Raw genomic sequence first — 21,208 nt, forward strand, 5'->3', positions numbered from 1 at the left:
AGATTTGTTATACAGCTATTGATTGCAAATCCCAGTTATGAAACGGAGTGGGCCCTAGTCTCCTTTGTCTGTGGTCTGGTGCCTCCAGTTGGTAGGATAAATATTTTACTTACATTATAAATACAGATAACCACATCATAAATACAGTACACAAGTATTTAAGGTATTTATAAAAACAGGGAGGGATAGAAAGATAGGGAGCCATAGTAGAACCCAAGCAGACAGACAAACAAGGCACCAGGCAGCCAGAGCATACTTTCACTGAATTGAAATACAGTATGTGCTTTCTGCCAGACCCAGAAGCAAAGTACTAGAAGTCAGAATACTAAATTCCAGAAGCAAAGTATTAGAAGTAACTGTTTCGTTTCTAAAGGACCACTGATTATTCTTAGAGTTTCAGTTAAGCCTTTACAATGTGTACACATTATTTGCAAGCCTCCCTATTACCAATAAGGCATTGGGGTCTATTCAATGATGTGGGCGAGCGATGACAGCGAGCAGGGCTTCCTGCTCGCTGACACCGCTCGCCCGGTCAGTATTTAATGCATCCCCCTCATACGCCAATTCCCCCTCACTCTGTTTATTGAACGAGGGGGAATCGGCGTATGTGGCTGTAGAAGCAGCGAGACTCGCGGCTAAATACAGCGGGTTCGCTGCATTAGCCGCGGATCTCGCTGTTTGGGGGAATCCTCGCCATCCTATGATGGCGAAGATTCCCCTGAAACGTTGAATAGGGTGAGTGGCTGTCGAGGGGGTAAAACAGCGAGGATCGCTGGTTTTCTGCGATCCTCGCTGTTTAACCCCCTCGCCGGCCGTGGCAAGCGGCATTGAATACTACCCATTGAGGCTGATATCCAATTACATGCAATCGTTTTTCATAATAAATTTTAAAAAAGTAGACTATTATCGTGATTTTAGCCTGATGGTTATCCCATTATCGTGCCATAACACATGGCATCCCGGATAAGCTCATGATCCATGCATTATTTTGGCTCTGATGGTCAGCTAGAGGCTAGAGCAGCATGACCCCAAATAACCGCTATTGGGGCTTATTGGATGGTCCCCAGCGAACCTATTAGCAGCAGTAAAGTGCTGCTGCCAATAGGATACCAGCTTTTCTGTGACTGACAAATAATTTGGTCTTTCCACACACATGTGCAATGGGCACTCATGAAGTAACCAAGCATATTTATTTATGCCACCCCACTGAACCAGAACGGGTTTATGGAAATGCGCGCCACAGGAAATCTTTTTAGCTGGTGTGGACTTAACTGTGGGTGGAATTAAGGTGGATAAGTCAGGGAGTAACTGAAGACTAGCTGAAGGGTTTCCGCTCTTGAACCAAGACTAAGCATTGGCACGCAACAGGGGGCTTAACAGTGACTGCGGCATATCATTTGTGTGATTATAGTCACCTTTCTAGACCAATCGGGTGATTCGGATCAACTCTCTCACACCCACATGCCCATCAGAGGTTTGTAATCACAGGATTAAAATCCACTCACTTAAGATTTTACCATTCCATACACTTGCTGAGAGAGTAAATTTAAAAAATGATCATGCAGTATATTTAGATGTGTAGTAAAGCGATCTCACTATATGGAGCAGTGATTGCTAGAAGGATTCATAAGACATATCAAGGATTTGAAATGAAACCATTAATGTGTCAACTTCAGTCTTCAGTTTAAGAGCCAACAACCATTAGAACTGCTGCTCTTCATTGCAAAATATCCCAAATTGTACATGCCATTTTGAACTGGTGAGACATGTGGCCAGTTCATGTGCATGTTCATAGGGTACAACAGTGGGCTGTTCACTTTTGTGTTTTTGCTCCAAACAGAAGTCAACTATTCCTGATCATCTTCCAGTATATGCTGTGCTCAGTGGCGGAACTTGTGGGTGGTGAGCCAAGGTGCAAAATTATAGCTTGGACTCCCCTCATCCACCCCAACCCAAGTTCGCAATATGCAACATGGCAGTGGGTGACATGGAGAGGCAGTGGGTGATAGGGAGAGGAAGAGGGTGACAGGGAGAGGCAGGGAAAAACAGTGGGTGACAGGGGCAGCACTGGCCCTGTTGCACTGCACCTGCTGCCCAATAGTAGTTCCGCCTCTGGTTGTGCTAATTACTACAAAGGAATGGATATTATAGGATACATTCTCTTCTGTGACAAGTGTTTTGGTTTAATGCACAGGAAACATAAAGATATATCTTAAATCAGCTGTTCCCTAACTGTGTGCACCCTGGGCTACCACAAGGCCCTTGAGAGCCTCGAGTTGGTGGTCTAGGACCAACTCAATTTGTTTATGGTCAAAGCAAAAAAACAATGCTGGCGGCCAATCAAAAAACATGTGGACAATCAGAAGCACAACTGTACACCAACACATAACTGAACCTTAGTATGACAGGTAGGCACAATTTACTTCATTTAATATTTATTTTTCTCCATATTTAATCAACAAAAAAACTTTTATTCCAGGGGTTCCTTGAAAAAAAATGCTATAGGCAGTCATGAGTCAAGAAAGTTTGGGGACCACTGGCTTAATTAATATATAAAGTCAAACCAGAAGTGTATAGCTGACCAGATCCACCACCCCTCCCCTTGCAGCTGCTTGTCTTACCTTGTGCGCCAGAAAACTGGTCCCTCCTCCTTCGTTATGACAATGGTATTGTAAAGATGGTGCATATGCACAAGAGAGCAAAGGCTCTACAACAATGATACAGACTACTGTGCAGTGCTGTGTCCCCCTGGACCCAGAGGCCTTTGTATATGTGTATACTGCACAACCTGCACCCATTTATAAATATATGAGTCAATTATAAAATGTGCTTCTGTCTGCAAAACCTTTCTACCAAAGATAACAACTCAATAAAATGCATATGTATGTGATGAATAATCTCTATTGCCATATACAAATTTAAATCCACAATTATATGGTTAAACTCTCTGTATGCGAGAGGGGGTGAGTACACACCTTAGTAGATGTATTTTATGGACAGAATACACATGGTCATAACAGCAAGTCATTCTTTTATCCACTCACACCCAATAGTTGTCCTGTGTGACATTTTTATTCTACTAGTATGGGTTCTCTCTCATGTCATTACTGCTGTAATTCAAGGGATTTTAAGCAGGATGTTTGCAACTTCCTGGTGTGTTTGGGTCTGTACAAATGCAGACTGTTACCGTTACACCGGAGACTACAGAAGAGGGAGTCAAGCAATGACGTGTCAAAAGTATGGACATGGAAGTACAATAATATCATCCACATGGAAATTACCTCTTTTTCTTAGTGATAATGAGCACATCATTGAATAGGAAGAAGTAGACCTGTTGCTTTGTAGTTTTCTTGGAGAAAATTCCAGTATCCTCTACATAGGATATAAGCTCTCCCCTCTTCATCAGCCACCGAGAAGACGACACCAATGGGAAAGGCTACGAGAGACACAACAGCTGAAGTCAACATAGAGCTTAGTGTGAAACAAATACCTGTATTTGTAATAGAAACAAAATGTCTTCATCATCACTTGCATGATCTTGAACATTGAGATCGAAAATCCAACAGAAAAATGCTGACACATTTTTGTTTTATATTCTCTCTCTTGCGTAGTCACTTGCATCATTGACTGAGAAGGAGACTTTAAAGCAGGGGTGTGCAATAAGCAGCCCTCCAGCTGTTAATAAACTACACATCCCAGCATGCCTTGCCTTAGTTTTGCTATTTGGCCATGCTGAAAATGATGCAAGGCATGCTGGGATGTGAAGCTCATCAACAGCTGGAGGGCCGCTTATTGCCCAGCCCTGCTTTAACCCCTTCCTGACAGAGCCTGTTTTTGCCTTCCTGACAGAGCCCTTTTTTTCAATTCTGACATGTCTCACTTAAGTGGGGATAACTTTTTTTTGCTTTTACTTATCCCAGTGATTTTGAGATTGTTTTTTCGTGACACATAGTACTTCAAGTTAGTGGTAAATTTTCGTCGATACAGTCTGTGTTTTTTTGTGAAAAATACCAAAATATCGTGAAAAAATGGAAAATTTTGCGATTTGCAAAATGTTAAATTTTCTGCTTGTGAGACAAATAATCTTACCACTCAAAATAGTGAATAACTAACATAGACCATATGTCTACTTTATGTTTCCATCATTATTTCAACATCCTTTTAATTTTTTTGGACACTAGGAGGCTTAAAATATGAATAGCAAATTCTCAAATTTTCAAGAAAATTTCAAACACTGATTTTTTTAGGGACCAGGTCAGTTATGATGTGACTTTGAGGGACTTGTATGTGAGACACCCCCATAAATGATGCCATTTCAAAAACTGCACCCCTCACAGTATTCAAAACAGCATTTTGGAAGTTTGTTAACCCTTTAGGTGTTTCACAGGAATTAAAACAAAGTGTAGGTGAAATTTCAAAATTTCATTTTTTTTTCGGATTTTCAATTTTAATACATTTTTCTAAGGAACACAGTAGATTTTACTAGAGAAATGTGACTAAAAATTGATTCCCCCAATTCTTTGGTTTTCATAAATATCCTATATGTGGCCCTAGTATGCACGGTGACCAAACCACAGGCTCCATAATAGAAGGAGCACCTACTTGATTTTGGAGCCTCCTTTTTATGAGATTATTTTTTAGGCACCATGTAGGTTTCTAGGCACCATAAAATGCTAAAAGTTAGGTACCCCCCCACAAGTGACCCCATTTTGCAAACTACACCCTTCAGGGAATTCATCAAGGGGTATAGTGTACATTTCAAACCCCCAGGGGTTTCACCAATTGTGGTACAACTGGGCAGTGAAAATGAAAAAAATAAATTTTTCATTTTCACAGCTCAGTTGTATCAAAATTGGTGAAACCCCGGGGGGTTTGAAATGTACACTATACCCCTTGATGAATTCCCTGAAGGGTGTAGTTTGCAAAATGGGGTCACTTGTGGGGGGGTTCTACTGTATGGGTGTTTCGGGGGTCATTCAACCAGAATCTGTGCTGCAAAATCCAAAAATCACTCCTTCCCTTCTGAGTCCTGCCATGCACCCAACTGGTATTTTTGGTCACATGTGAGGCATTGCCGTACTCGGGAGAAATTGGGGCACAGATTTTGGGGTGCTTTTTCTCCTTCATACCTTGTGAAAATTAAAAATTTTGAGCCAGAACTGCATTTTTCTGTAAAAAAATGTAATTTTTTACAGAAAAATGCAGTTCTGGCTCAAAATTTTTAATTTTCACAAGGAATGAAGGAGACAAAGCACCCCAAAATCTGTGCCCCAATTTCTCCCGAGTACGGCAATGCCTCACATGTGACCAAAAAATACCAGTTGGGTGCATGGCAGGACTCAGAAGGGAAGGAGTGATTTTTGGTGGTGGAATGAATGGTGGGTGCTATGTCGCATTAGCAAGACCACCGAAGCACCAATACAGTGGAACCCCCCCACAAGTGACCCCATTTTGGTCACCAGCTTTGGGATGGGGGCTGGCGCTGCGGCTGGCGGGGGGGTGGGAGCGGTGCTGGCGCTGCGGCAGCCGGGTGGGTGGGAGGGAGGGGGGCTGCCGGGTGGGAGGGGGGGGGGGGGCTGGCGATCGGTGGTGATCGGTGCTGTACAGCACCGATCACTGTGTTACCGAGCGGCTTAGCCGCCGGTAACACAGAAAACGCTGCAATTGGCTGTTCACATTTGAACAGCCAATCGCAGCGATCGCCGCGAGGGGGGATGTCTGCTGTCAGGGACAGCAGACATCTCCAAACTGTCACCGCGTCTATAGACGCGGTGACAGTAAAACCATGACGTATATATACGTCTTCGGTCGGGAAGTACCTCCCGACCATGACGTATATATACGTCATATGTCGGGAATATCTATGTATATATATGTGTGTGTGTGTGTGTGTGTATGTATATGTATATATGTGTATATATGTGTGTATATATATATATATATATATATATATATATATATATATATATATATATACACACATATATATATATATGTGTGTGTATATATATATATATATATATATATATATATATATATATGTATACACACATATATATACACACACACATATACACATGTATATATATATATATATATATATATATATATATATAAAATTCAGCTGATTTCATTTATTTTTATTTTTAGCAGCTCATGCTGCTGCTGCTGCTGCTGCTGTGGGTACGGGGGTGGGCGGGGGGAGCGCACGCTGCGTGCGCTCCGGCTGCGACTCATGGGTGCTGCTGCCCTGGACGGTGAGCTGCCGGGGGGGTGGGAGGGGGTGTCTGCGGATCGGTGGTGATCGGTGCTGCACCGATCACCACCGATTTCTGTGTTACCGAGCGGCATAGCCGCCGGTAACACAGAAATAGCTGTGATTGGCTGTTCACATTTGAACAGCCAATCACAGCGATCGCCGACCGGGGGGGGCACCCCTGCCCCCCCTGGGCGACGAGGGGGGATGTCTGCTGTCAGGGACAGCAGACATCACCTAACTGTCACTGCGTCTCTAGACGCAGTGACAGTTAGAAGCCATGACGTACATGTACGTCAAATGTCGGGAAGTACTTCCCGACCATGACGTACATGTACGTCAAATGTCGGGAAGGGGTTAAAGTGACATTGCTGGAAGTAAAAGAAAGGAAACGGGTGCCGGACGGGGTCTCGACAGTCGGGATTCCGACAGGCATTTACCCGACGTCGGGATCCCGACTGTCAAAACACAGACAGCCGGGTTCCCGATGGCCACTTGTTATTTTCCCTCGTGGGGGTCCACGACCCCCAAAGAGGGAGAATAGAATAGAATAGATGGCTCGCCTAGTGAACCATCCTGCCCGCAGCGTGGCGACCCCGCAAGGGGCTTAGTTGAGCTCATCATGCTGTCTGGGTCCGGCCAGTCGGGATCCCGACGTCGGGCTAATGACAGTCGGGATCCCGACTGTCAGACCCCTGTACCACACCCAAAGGAAACTTGGACTTCACAAAGAAGTACCTGACATACAAAGATATAGCACCTATAGGTTTTTCTGTTAACATATGTATATTAAAATGTAGGGACATTTCTGGAGTGATTTCTACCTTGGGCAGCTCTTTCTGTGCGCCAGTGTAGCAGGAACCCTTAACTACCCAAATATCTTGACACCTAAAATACCACCACTCTCCAAGTCACCCCGAAGCATGGCGAGTGCAGCGAGCCCCGCTCGGGGTGGCGGAACGCGTCCTCCGACCTTTTCATTCCCCCACTATCCACGCTGGCGTAAAATTGATTCAATATAGTGTGGCGAACGCAGCGAGCCACCGAACCCGAAGCGTGGCGAGCGCAGCGTGCCCCGTGAGGGGACGCGGAATACATGTAAAGTAATCCGCGCACGCTCGCCACGCTTCGGGCTCGGCGGCTTGCTGCGCTCGCCACACTATATTGAATCAATTCTACGCCGGCGTGGATAGTGGGGGAATGAAAAGGAGGGAGGATGCGTTCCGCTGCCGCCGCTCGCCACGCTTCAGGGTGACGTGGAGAGTGGTGGTGTTTTACCATATGAACTACTGAGATCGCATCTCACATCTCACGCCACAAAAAAGGGCCATGCAATGTGCGATGCGATTTCACTCAGGGTGCAGTGAATAATTTACCTAAATTAACTACGGAGATCGCATCACACATCGCATCGCAAGGCACAAAAAGTCATGCGTTGCGATGTGATTTCACTACGTAGAATAGCCCACTAAGCAAATAGCTTAGTGGGCACCCTGCTAGGAAACAAGTACTGCATAATATATATAGATTACATGTCTCATCTCAAACTTATTGGAATTTATTTAATGCAAGTGGGTTAAAGAGAACAGAGACTAAAGAAATGGGCCTCTTGATCCTCAGCCAGATCATAGGATTGTGCCAACACTGGTAACTCCTTTCCTAAATGAAAGTAGTCTATTTCCAGGGAAGAGTCACTGTAACAGGACAGTCCACACGGAAATAACAAGGCAGATCAGCCAATATAACTCACCCACAGACACAAAGCCCTAAATAGTGCAGCAGGCAAAGAAATAATCTTACGGATGCCAAATATCTGACCTCTCACTACAAAAATACAAGCAATAGCACATAAAAGTCAGAATGGCCTTCCAATAGGATTACTGACCATAGGCAGAAAATGGTCCCTAAAGTTGAGAGCGTTAAGTAAAAAGTATCTTAAGTTCTGAAACTTTTACAATCTGATTAACATTGGTAGCACTCATATATATAATGAAGCTTGTAAGAGTAATTTACTTACTCTGCAAAAGGCATATCACATTTACTATACAGAAACAGGATTAAAGTACTAGGGTATACACATGGTTCAATATAGTCTATTTTTCTATTCACAAGGCAATCACAACATGTGTACACCCCTTACTAAACAAAGAAAAATAACATGCTTACTAGACAATACCATAAGTACCTAATGAAGCAACTCTGACACAACCAGTACCACTGTTTTGCTAAACAAAGTTAACTATACAGACATTCCTCACTTAACGACCTACCTGTTTATCGACCACCCAGACTTACTACCCGGGCCTTCGTTTAGCGTCCGTGCTATGACTCCTCTGACTTACGACCCCGCCTGCTCTGCTTTACGACCTGCCCACCTACCTCTCGCAGTTACGACCTGCCCAGCCTGTTAAGCGACCCGCGTCTCAGAAGTATTAAGGGGTTTTATATCCGTGTGGACTGTCCTGTTACAGTGACTTTTCCCAGGAAATAGCCTACTTTCATTTAGGAAAGGAGTTACCAGTGTTGGCACAGTCCCATGATCTGGCTGTGTTTTAGCATTCTAGGGTGCAAAATCAGCAACAATGTCAACGGTCAGAGACGGCTACATCACATGGGCCAGGGGAACGCTGCACTTGCGCACAGCTGATTCCCAATATAAAACACGGCATGCAGTAAATGTGTTTCGTGGCATATTCTAAACTGGTGGCATTGACATTAGTAATGATAATGACTGCTGGGAAAAAAATAAAAAAAAATTTGTTTTGCACTAACCCCCAAGTCTTTAAAAAGCACTGTAGCATGATATCACAAAAGCACATTCTATACTAAGCTGTGCTAAACTTTTCTGCTCCATATTTAAATCAAATAACAAAAGGTCTGCAGTAACCCTGCAGATATGAATGTGAATTTAATTATTCTAAATGCAATCATCTTCACAATTAGCATCCATATTTATGTATGACTATTCGGTGCATGAAGACACAATTAAAATGTGTACAGTAAGATTCCAAGAAGCTTAACATGTTTAAATCTTTTAGAAATGTTTTGAAATGAACTAGATCCCTTAAGGGCCAAGAAAATTGTTTGCGCCCTGAAAAAAACACATAAACAGGATTAGCGTCAGACTGTACACATTACAAATTGGCAACACTGTCTCAGAAAGGTAGGAAGTAAGCAGATTGAATACGTGGCAGATTTCCCCCCAGGTTAAACACTGCTTGATATGTAATCAAGAAGAACACAGCATAAGCAAGAGAAGAATGATTATACATAGGCGTGAGAAAAGAAATTCCACCAGACAATAGCACGAGCACCCTGGAGACACTACATGACACGTACACTCACAAAAATCTACTTGCAATGACAAACCCTAGCATCAAAATCCAATGTCTTGTACTATAGCTATTTATGGACAAGGGTGAAAGGTAATACTTATGTATGTGAAAGTGAAGACATTCTCCCATTGATTAGACTGAGGGGAATAGCGTTTGGTTTGTAGTTTGTGGTGAATACAAAAAATGGTTAAAAAAATTTGAAACCAAAACAAATTTATTAACGGATGTGAAAATGTGATTAATCGTTCAATGACACCTCTGCATTCCTGTAATCCTCAAGGGCACAGAAGGATTTGCATGAAACAATTTTCCCTAAAATATTTGGTACTTTTTTACTTTCACGGCGCCAGCATGGCGCCACGCGTCAGAATCCCCTTGCGGGGCTCGCTTCGCTCGCCCACGCTGCGGGCTCGGTGGCTCGCTACGCTCGCCACGCTAATTAAAATCAACTCCATGCCAACATGGATAGTGGAGGTATGAACTATCCATGTTGGCATGGCGTTAACTTCGTTTATTTTACTTAGTTTGTGGCGAGCGTAACCCGGAAGTAGCGCGGCGCCATGCTGGCGACGTGAAAGTAAAGAAGTACCAAATATTTATATTGAAAGCTTGATTGTCAAGATTCAGTTTCAACAATTTACATCAGGCTTTTAGAATCAATTGGATCAATCAGTGTCCGCGTTTTAATTAGGGTGTTTCACATACATGTAACGTTGGCGTCTGTATATGAATTCCCCATACAACATGAGCACATGATGCATATGGAATCACAAGCCCTAATGGCACGAAGCACAAATGCAAAGAAACACCTGTAGCTCATGGTCTAAGACAGCGGTTCCCAAACCTTTTTGAATCAAGGCGCCCTATAGTATCAGAATTCTATCTATGGCAACCCCTAGTCCAAAAGGCTCTTACTGAGAAATTAACAAAACATTTTAATTAACTGTGTTCATATGTCATCTTTAAGTTTAATTATGTAGTAAGGGACCAGATTTGTCCACATATTTTATCCACATATTTTATGATTGGCAGCCATCAGCACTGGTTTTGTCAATTACAATGGCAATAATTAATTTGAATTGGTCTTGATCCACCAACTCGAGGGTGCTGATGTCATGTGATGTCAGCCGTCCACCCAAAGCAGGCCTTGACCCACCTGCGTTTCCCAGCTGCTGCCCCCTGCCCGCCCCAAACATCCCTGTCTGGAAAGAATGGCTCAGCGAGTGTGAAAAACGCTGAAACGGCTCGCTCCAGGGGGTTCCACATGCGCAGACCCCAAACATCGTGGAAGGGGACGAATTCTTACACTTCCGAACGGGTCTGAATCGGCTCCTAAGTCTTGTTTTTATCACTTCAAAACCGTAGATATCAGAATAACAGTGTTCTGACACTCAGCATGTATGTACTACAATAATTCCAATAAATACATGTTATCCATTTGCAATGATGTAGGTTGCAGATCCAGTACTAGTATTTTATATCATATGTAGGGTCACTAGTTATTGTGCCCATCACTGATCATGAAGGGCAAGTGGCTGCCATGTCTAGCTGCTGACTGGACTCAGGTGATTTGTATACAGACAGTGCTGGCCAGGGAGACGAGATGAGCTAGGTCTGAAACAACAACCAGTTAGCGTTATGAGGATGGGGAGGTATTGGGGCCTGTGCAGCTGCTACACTGAAACATTAGCTGACATTCCCTTTATTAAAATACTGTTCAAGACAAATAAAAAAACATAAGACAAAAGTAGAAAAGTGTATCCTTTAAGGAACAAATGGATCTTTTCATTTTATTAGGGATGACTACAGACATTACATAGCGTCAGGGGAGCTCAAGAACATCTGGAATGTAAGAAGCTGCTGACCACAGTTACCCTTTTTCAGACTCTGTGCGGAGGTTTGACTTACAAACAAATAGTAAACATGCAGTAACCCAACAATGCGCCAATCAACAGTACAATCAGATTAAAAAATATTTGTTGCTATGGTTTTTTTGCACTTTGATAGCAAATAATCCCTAATAACTTTTAGTGCCACAGGTCCCAGTACATAGGCGGGAAAGGACCACCTTATTTTTGAAGCTTTTAAGGTAATAGTTCTCAGACATTGGGACAGATGTTTAAGCATGGAAAAAGTGATAAAGCGGTGATAAAGTGGAAGGCGATAAAGCACTTGCCAATCAGCTGTGTTTGAAAAATGACAGTTAGGAGTTGTTTGGCTGCTACGGTATCACATTCCACTTTATCAATTTACCAGGCTTAATACATCTGCCCCTCAGTCCCGCTGTACCCTAAAGCTCCATACACACTAGCGGATTGTGGCAACAGCCGTAATGCAGTAGCTAGCCATATTGACTGCAGCCGGACGATATTGTGCGTCCACACTGAATGATTTTAGCCACTGATAACGTTCAGTGACGTCACCAGGGCCTGCTAAACATGAAGGTCATTTTCCTATATTGCCAAATTGATTTGCATTTTAGGCAGATATTAATCATTGTTAACGTGGTGTGGGAGCATGCATCCTTAACAATATTAAGTATATACACTAGACGATATTGTGAACGATATAATTCAGAAAGCCCTTTCTGAACGATATCTTTCACTTTATCTTCTAGGGCAGGGGTTCCCAATCTTTTTCTAATCACGGCACCCTAGAGTATCACAATTTTTCCACGGCACCCCTAGGCCCCAAAAAATATATATCAAATTAAGTAAATTGTGTTTATATGTGCTTCTTAGGTTCACTTATGTGGTAAAGGGCAGGATTTGCTGCTGTTTGTACACATTTTATGATTGGCAGCCACCAGCACTGGCTTAGTCCAGAAATAATTGATCATAAATAATTTGAATTGGTCCTGGACGACCAACCCAAGGCACCCCTGCAAGTGTCCCGAGGCACCCCAGGGAGCCACGGCACACAGTTTGGGAACCACTGTTCTAGGGTGTATGAGGCTGAACAGTCCAGTCCAGCTGTCTTGAGGACAGATGTTTTGAGGATATGTTTAGGTCATTTAATATGGGAGTGCCAAACTGCATCTTGAAGCAACAATTTATTACTTTTTCATATCAGGTGGTTTGGCACTATTGCTCTTTTCTTATTAAAAAGGCATAAAAAATGACCACAGAATAGATCTCCTGTATCCATGGCACAGTATTATATGCCACTAGTCAGCAGCCCGTAATAATGACGGAGCTGCTGGGACCTTGGGCTTGATCATGCGGATGTGTGCGTACGCCCAAGCAGATCTCTGCCAGCCGCCATCTAAAGGCTGCCAACGCACAAAAGAGGTGATGAGCAGCATTAGTCTTTTATTATATAAGATGTGAGTATGAATACAATACTAATACTGTCAATATAGAAACTTCCAAAACAGTCTTTGAAAATGAAAAAGCAAATTACTATACCTTTATTTTAAACTCCAACTGAGAATTAATCGTCACCATCATTTCCATCCTCTCCATCTTCCGTGCTCCTTCATTGCACAGGCGAACCAACTACGATACAAATGGGAAATATTGATTTATGCAATAAAATAACAGACATAAATAGTAACTATTAAAGTTACATTCCTTGTAAGAAACTCTTAATTGTCCTATCATATATATACATAGAAACTTCAGTTCTGGCCTCACTAACAAAGTTTTCTTTCCGGCTTAGGGAAATATTTATTTTACTAACCGTTGCTAAAATACAATAGTCCCAAGTTTACTTGTCCAGATTACTTTCCAAAAAACAGTCAAATATTCTGGAATTGCACACTGCATAACAACTTCTCTTTGGCCGCATGAGCAATTACATTTCCTGTACCACCATGGTTCTGCACCAAACTAAACACCACAGTTCTGTACTCAACTATAGAATCTTCCTAATAAATAGCATATAGAATAGAAATTCACTGGCTCTTACTGTAAAGCTGGCTACACAAATGGCTGACAAAATAGGCTGTTTAGCTGATCAGTTGACCTATCTGAACCACCATACACTTATTACTTGTCCGTCTGACGTCACAAATATGCAGGTATTTTAATGTGCCGGCCCAGTTGAGATGTCAGTCACCGCCTTTCCTTACATCTGCCCGTACACACAGCCACATGTGCAGATATATCGAAGGAACACAATGAGGGAAATTTGCTAAGATGTGAGTTCTACTTCACATGGGATGTTGCTATGGGCAACTAATCAGATACTTTCTAATATCTTAGAGAAGGTGATGAATTAATAAGAAGTAGATTCTGATTGGTTGCCCATAGCAAAATCCCATGTGAAATAGAACTCCCATTTTTTTTAATTTCCCCCAATATGTCTGTGAACAACATCATTCACAAACATATGTGGGATACAAAACCAATGACGGGCCCTCAGCTCAAACCCATGTTACCCCTTCTTCACACTAACATTTATTGGGGTGCGGTGCCCCTGGATTGGTGCGGCTGAGTGGCTCTGAGGTGGCACACTATTACATTCTAGTTAACACTTTTCTCTTACTAATCTCATTACTAACACTACTGCTTCCACATTTCAATAACATTCATTACTTTTTCATCACTTTTTGTACATAGCTCAGGCTTCTTAACACTAACATTATTAAAACTTTAGTTTTCTCACTGGTGTGCTGCTCTGGGCTTTCTGGCTTATGTTGATTTTTGGGGGGTTTCGCACCCTAGATATAGCAATAGGGACCCCCAATATACAGATAAGCCTTGATGATGGCTTGGGGGCTTATTCTTATATTTGCAAATATGTGTAACCAAGATCTCTGAATTTAATTTTCCTGTAGTGTTTAAACCATGTATGTTTCTCTTATTTGGTATTACCCCTCCCTTTGAAGCACCTGCGTGATATCACATTGTGAATCTTTATAACATTAGTCATTTATTCCCGATGATAAAACAGAAACACACTTTAACAATCCTGGACATATTTTCTATACTATCTAGCAAGACCTGATCAAAGATCATATTCAAGGTCATATTAACTGACACCACCAATGATTGATAAGGGATATCCTTCATATTTAACCTGATCGAAGCCTCGAGGAGAGATAGTGCATAGTTCTAGAACACAGACTTGTGAAATGGAGATCTATTTCTTTAAAAAATGAGACAGCATCATCATTTAGCTGCAGTGCATAGAGATAAACCTCCAGGCTGGATGACGCTTGCTATGGAATCTTTGGGTTCTAAGCACTAGTCACCTTCCTTTAGCTGCATAAGGTAACACGGACAGGAATGCGGAGTGCCTTGGGTGGTGCTCGGTCCTAACATGTGCTCAACCACAGCTCAATATTAATTCATTAAGCACGTTACCAGCTTACAGGATACTTTATCAATGTAAGCTTCAGATTCGCTGCTAGACAACTGACACTCGCCATGTTCTATGTATGTGCCAAACACAATTTTGTTTTCATTATAGTTTTTGGGGGATTTATCATCCTTAATAGCAAAGTCTAGAACTCATACAAAGGTGAGCTTAAAATGTTACTTTTAAGCTTGTTATTTAAAATGTTAGGATAACTAGTACAACATATATGTGTGCACTAAAGCTACTCCCAATTATGGAAGATCAGTTCTACTGTTTATCACAGTCAGAGGCCTTTGCAGTTATGTGACTTGGGCGCCGATTGATCACCACCCGCATCCTTAGACGTGGATGTGCTGTGATAATATTGGGCTAATTTGCAATGCGATAATTGATTCATTGCACAAATGTATCAATTATCGCATGCAGGAACAGAGCTTGTGAGAAAGCTTGAATTGTCAGAGGGGGCCCAAAATACCTGAAAAGCCTGGGGATCCGGCCATGGGTTAATACGGCCCTGGCCCTGGTATCAGGTGAAGGCTCTATATATGTATATACTGTATACAATATATGGGCTGGATAGGTATGGAAGGAGGAGGAGGTGGTGTTCTAAGGTGCGCTCAGGGTAGACTGACATCTGCCATGGAGCATAGGGACAAAGTACATGTCAACCTAAAGCTTGTGTTGACCTTTAGACCATGTGTATGTCAACCATCCATAGGTGTCGACCCACTCACTGTCGACCATTGGGTGTCGACCAAGTGAATTTCGACCTAGACATGTTCGACCAAGCAATAAATAACCTTCAAATACATGCCCCTAGCTAAAATACAAGAAAGACAGCGATGTGCCTGTTTGGAGGTGGATCACTTTTCGGAGTGCAAATGAAAGCAAATGCTGCTGCTGCTGATGATGATGATCAGCGGCCACTTCTGATTGGCTGAATGAGTATAAATCCCTCCTACTAATTCTATTATGATAGTAATGTTGATGCTGCAATCTGTTCCATTATTAGCAATCAATCATATTTCCAATGTATGTTTTGAAGAGGTGTGCAATGAACGTCTGCAATTAACCTGAGGATAATACAAACTCTAATTCCGGTTGGTTTTCTGTTATTTTACAAACACATCTGCCGGTTATTAATAACACTGTCTACTTATGTACATTATTCCATGCGAAGCGAGAGGAACGTTTCATGGGAAGCATTTAAAGTTTAGATGCAAATTCCTACCCAACCCAGCATGAGCTCCACTACTACAGTATAACCTTTATATGGATTTGACTTGACAGCATAAATCTGGACATGCAAATTCTCCACAGGATGGAAACTAAAGTTATACATGAAGCACACAATCCACAATGTATGAGACAGCCAGGTAGGTATGAGATGTTTGACTTACCTTGCTAACTTCTTTCAAAGCTTGTTTGCATGCCTCATATTTTGCACAATCTTTTGGTGTTTTTTGACAAATAGTCTATATTGGGAAAAAAAAGCCATACTAAGACATAAATAGTAAATTTAAAGCTTAAGAGCTTATCTGACTTTAGTATAATCCATGTTATGTGAAGGCTTTAGACAATTATCAGTTGCAATTCAAATGACAACAGTAAGTACTGTTTTCATGTGGGTTACCCTTCTTATACAGCTACAGTTACCCAAGCAAGCTGTGCTAACAGCGTGCAGCGCAGAAGATAAAATGGTAGGTTTACGGAGCAGTGATATTTGCAAGCCTCTGCTTCTTGGCAACAGTTAAAGAGACACTAATAAGTACAAAACATGTCAGGCTTTGCACTTAGTATTAATGTCACTTTAAATTGTGAGGTCAAACTCATAAAGAAGTGCAGGGCCGCTAGAGCAGAAAGGAATCTGGGTACAAGGGATGTTTGGCAACACTCCCTATACAGGTATATATATATATATATATATATATATATATATATATATAATTTATTTATACACATACATACCCACACACACTAGATAAAAATGTTATAGACTAGATTGTCTGTTCTAAACTATTGGTATATAATTATTATTATTTAAAAGGTCAAACTTAATAATACTTCCCACAAAATACATTGTTTGAAAAATGGCAAAAACTGATTGGCTACATAGTATGCCTGCCACTGGCTTAGCGTCTGTATCTAATCCGGAAACCAAACCCATGCTAGATAGTATTTATCAAGTACATTCTTTAAAGTAATAAAAACCCCAAAAATATACATATAACGCACTTGAAACAATCTATATAAAAACTAAATTATTTATTTAATATACTCGGCGGCTTCTTTAGATATTCAGCTCAATATCTGAAGAAGCCGCCGTGTCCCCACGGAGGCGGGGAAATGCGTCATTGAGCAATTTCCAAACTCCTTTTCTTGTTCTCCGGAGCACAGGAGGTCTTAAGGTGCCCATACACACTCCGATCCCGGCGGTGCGATGTGTGCTTTGAGGTGCTCGCTCCCGCGGCACCTCATTGCACAGTACAAAAAGTATGTGCAGCACATGCATTGCGATGCAATGGATGCTATTTTAGCCCAGAACGCACGCCGGGATCGGAGCGTGTATAGGCACCATTACCCTGGTTATCTGCACACAGCTGACTGTTCCCGTGACCTTGTTACCTGCACACAGCTGAATGCTCCCGAGATCGCAGGGAGTTCTATTGGAACAAGGAGCCCGGGCTCTTAAAATCATTGCTAAATACAGCCACAAAGAGTACTAAAGTCGGTGTCTAAAAGCAGGTACAGGGAGGACGCTCCCACATTTTTTTGTTTTTTGTTTTGCCAAACAAAGTCTAGAGACTCCATGACTTCTATATATAGCGGACTTGAAATACTGATTTATCAAGACTAAACAAAAATAGGAATAATAAGGGCCCCTGTACACAACCATCAAGACTGGGACCAATATTTTATTGCAATATAATCCTGGTTCATTGGCAATTTCAATAATAATGGCTGGATGTTGAGGAGTTCCTAGATTTATTGGTTTTATATTTTAATGTAATACATTTTGCATTTAATTGTGTGTTGTTATCACTGGCCAGTGAGATTTAGTATATTAAATAAATAATGTATTTTTTATATACATTGTTTCAAGCGCGTTATATGTATATTTTTTGGGGGGTTTGTTTTCTTGCAGTTTTAGGAAATAGGCATTTCCTCTTACATACGCTGCTTGGACCTGTTGTGAATATAAATCTAAGTAATTATATGCAGCAGTGTATATGGTCCACACCAAACAGATATTTTCTCAAGGGTTAGTGTGTTTGTGCAGTTTAGCACTGATATACATTTTGTGTTTGTCTCTATTAAGTAATAGAGAGAAGCTGATTGGTTGCTATTTGCAAATTCTCCACTTGTCCAAATTTATATTAATATATAATAAATTCATATTTAAAAATGAAGTGAAGACCTCTTGAATTATTCCCTTAGCTATGATCTCATTGGCTAGAATCAGATGTCACTTCCTGTATCCAATGATAAAACAAGTGAATTGGTGATGGCATAAATCAGGGGTGGGGAACCTTTTTTGTGCCAAGGGCCGTTTGTATGGGGAAAAAATCCTTCGGGGGCCATACTGTATGTAAAAATGTATTGTACAAATTGTCCTGCTGCAGCCGCCCCAAGCTCCGGCGGCTGCCGCTAAATAGGACTGACAGTCTCCGGCTGCTGTTGATTAAGAGGAATCTCACGAGATTCAAAAATTCTCACGAGACAAAGCCACCAGGCGGGTGGGCGGGCCACTCAGACTGGCTACGGGGGCCGTATACGGCCCCCGGGCCTGAGGTTCCCCAACCCTGGTATAAATACACGCAGTAAGATCATGAAAACCACATGCAGACACACACAGAAAGTGCTTACATCCATTAGAAGTGGGAGTCGAGTGACTCTCTGCATGGGAAGTATAAGGAAGGAAATCATAGGCAGATTCCTGCATTCTTCATGACACTCAATTTTCGACAAAACATCTTTGAATGATGCATTTGTAGATCTAGGAAGACAACAAGTGAAGTGATAAACATTAGTGACCACAATTTCATATGAATATTAAGTAGTGTTAAAATTCAGGTTGTAATATTCAATGCTCTTTAGCGAGCTGTGACAGGGAGCAGTGCTGATTGCTTGTCATCAGTATTTAACTGACCCCCTAGCAGCCGCCATTTCCACCTCACTGGGTTTTTACAGCAAGGTGGAAATGGCGTGTGCGGCCGCCAAAACGGCAAGGCTCGCAGCAAAATGCAGCGGGCTCCCTGCATTAACCGCAAACCTTGCCATTTGGGGGAATCCTCACTGTCCTCTGACAGCGAGTATTGCCCCGGAACGTTGAATAGGGTGAGTGGCCGGCGCGGGGATTAAACGGCAAAGGTGGCTTGTTTCCGGCCATCCTCGCCGTTTAACCCCCTCACTGGCTGTATTGAATACCACCCAATGGTATATCTTAATCTGAAGCAAAAACACAGGCTGTACAAAACAACAGGTTTAAAATGAAATAAACAATATTCCAACTAGTTACATTCAGAAACCAGACTGACTCTACTGCTCTTTATTATACATCCTCATATACATACAGAACACACATTTATACATATATAATCAGGTAAGTGGAATTTTCCCATAATGACCTGGTCAGATTCCCAGCAGTCTCGACAGTCAGAATTGGCAACGGATCCGGATATTTTTACCCTACCCCACCTGTCAGCCTAACCCTAACAATCCCCAGCATAACCCTTAACCTCCCCTTACCCTAAATCAAACCCTAGTAATTACTGTTAGGGGTGCGAATGGCTGTGTTCTGACTAATACCGACTACCATGATCCTGACAGCATCCCATTATTATTACAAAGTGTAACAGGCACAGCAAGATGCAAAGACTCCTAAAAAATGGAATAATCAATGTTTATGGCACATGAAAGCCTGTGGGCCAGATGCACTAAGCTTAAAAAATGATAAAATGGAGAGTGATAAACAGCCAGCCAATGAGCTCCTGTCTGCCATGTCACAGGCTGTGTTTGAAAAATGACAGGGAGGTGCTGATTGGTTGGTTGTTTATCACTCTTCATTTTATCACTTTTGAAGCTTAGTGCATCTGGTCCATAATGAGGTAGTAAAAATGTAGAGTTGTAAAACATACATTAATTTCTGGAGTGTCCTTTGCTGATAGACTTCATTAGTGCAGTATTTCACATAGGGATCAAATGTGGACTTTGCATGTTTCTCGACAATATCACTGATGTCTTCAATGAGAATGTTTCTCTGATGTCTCCCTTCTAGTTCCTTAAAAAATCTACAAGACATAAAATGGTAATCCATGATTGCGACCATTGTTCACAGAGCAAAAAGCAGGCATTACCTATTTTATAATGGTCCCACAGTTACCAGAAAATCCCACCAAAGACTGTACCCTAAGGTAATGTGTAAAGTAAAATCTAAGTCATCCAACATTACATTTCTAAACATAGAATTTGATGGCAGATGAGAACCACTTGGCCCATCTAGTCTGCCCCTTTTTTAAACGTTACTTCAAACCATATTTGATCCTTACTTTTGTGTAAGGATATCAATATGCCTATCCCAAGCATGTTTAAATTGTTCTACTGTATTTGCCTCTACCACCTCTGATTGGAGGCTATTCCACTTATCTACTACTCTTTCTGTGAAGTAATTCTTCCTCACATTTCCCCTGAATCTTCCTCCCTCTAGTTTCAGTGCATGTCCTCGTGTTCTGCTGCTCCTCTTCCTGTGAAGAATGTCTCCCACCTGTACCTTGTTAAAAACCTTTCATAATATACATTTCTATCATGTCCCCCCTTTCCCTTCTCTGCTCTAAAGTATACATATTAAGATCTTTTAGTCTTTCCTGGTACGTTATGTGATGTAGGCCATGTACCATTTTAGTGCCCTTCTGTACAGTCTCTAATGTATTTATAGCCTTCTAGAGATATGGCCTCCAGAACTACTATCGTCTAAAGCGGAGTGAGTAGGCGACGTGTCTACCCAGCAACATGGAAACCAATGAGACCCAGCATTGACAAATGCATACACACGTGCCAACGAAGGCACTGACAGCGGGGGCTATGCTGCATTCTACTAAACAATGTGTGTTACAGAAACATGGCAGGTGACGGGACCTGGCGGAGGAGCTTCATCAGCAAGTGCATAGACACTGAAGGCGGGGGTTAAACTGTATTAAACAGTATCAAACTCACTAATGATTTCTCCCGAAGTATGTCACTGACGATACGCACATAGTGCACGCACATTAGACGTTTTAAACCTTTTGTTGGTCCGATCAGTCGAAATCAGCAA

At 41.9% G+C, this 21,208-nt stretch overlaps 1 protein-coding gene across 4 annotated transcripts in view; it reads right to left on the minus strand.

Annotated features, from left to right (window-relative positions):
• ARHGEF26 (Rho guanine nucleotide exchange factor 26) overlaps positions 1–21,208 on the minus strand; it is a 132,518-nt gene that overhangs the window by 57,378 nt on the left and 53,932 nt on the right. For all 4 annotated transcript variants that reach the window (XM_083177910.1, XM_083177907.1, XM_083177909.1 and 1 more), the window contains exons 7-11: positions 20,034–20,186; positions 18,763–18,892; positions 16,296–16,370; positions 12,999–13,088; positions 3,282–3,436 (exon numbers count right to left, since the gene is read on the minus strand). In XM_083177910.1, coding sequence (XP_083034036.1) covers positions 3,282–3,436; positions 12,999–13,088; positions 16,296–16,370; positions 18,763–18,892; positions 20,034–20,186 — 603 coding nt within the window. The remainder of the gene's footprint in view (positions 1–3,281; positions 3,437–12,998; positions 13,089–16,295; positions 16,371–18,762; positions 18,893–20,033; positions 20,187–21,208) is intronic.

The sequence above is a fragment of the Crinia signifera genome, chromosome 3, assembly GCF_055691185.1.
Source record: "Crinia signifera chromosome 3, ASM5569118v1, whole genome shotgun sequence".
NCBI lineage: Eukaryota > Metazoa > Chordata > Amphibia > Anura > Myobatrachidae > Crinia > Crinia signifera.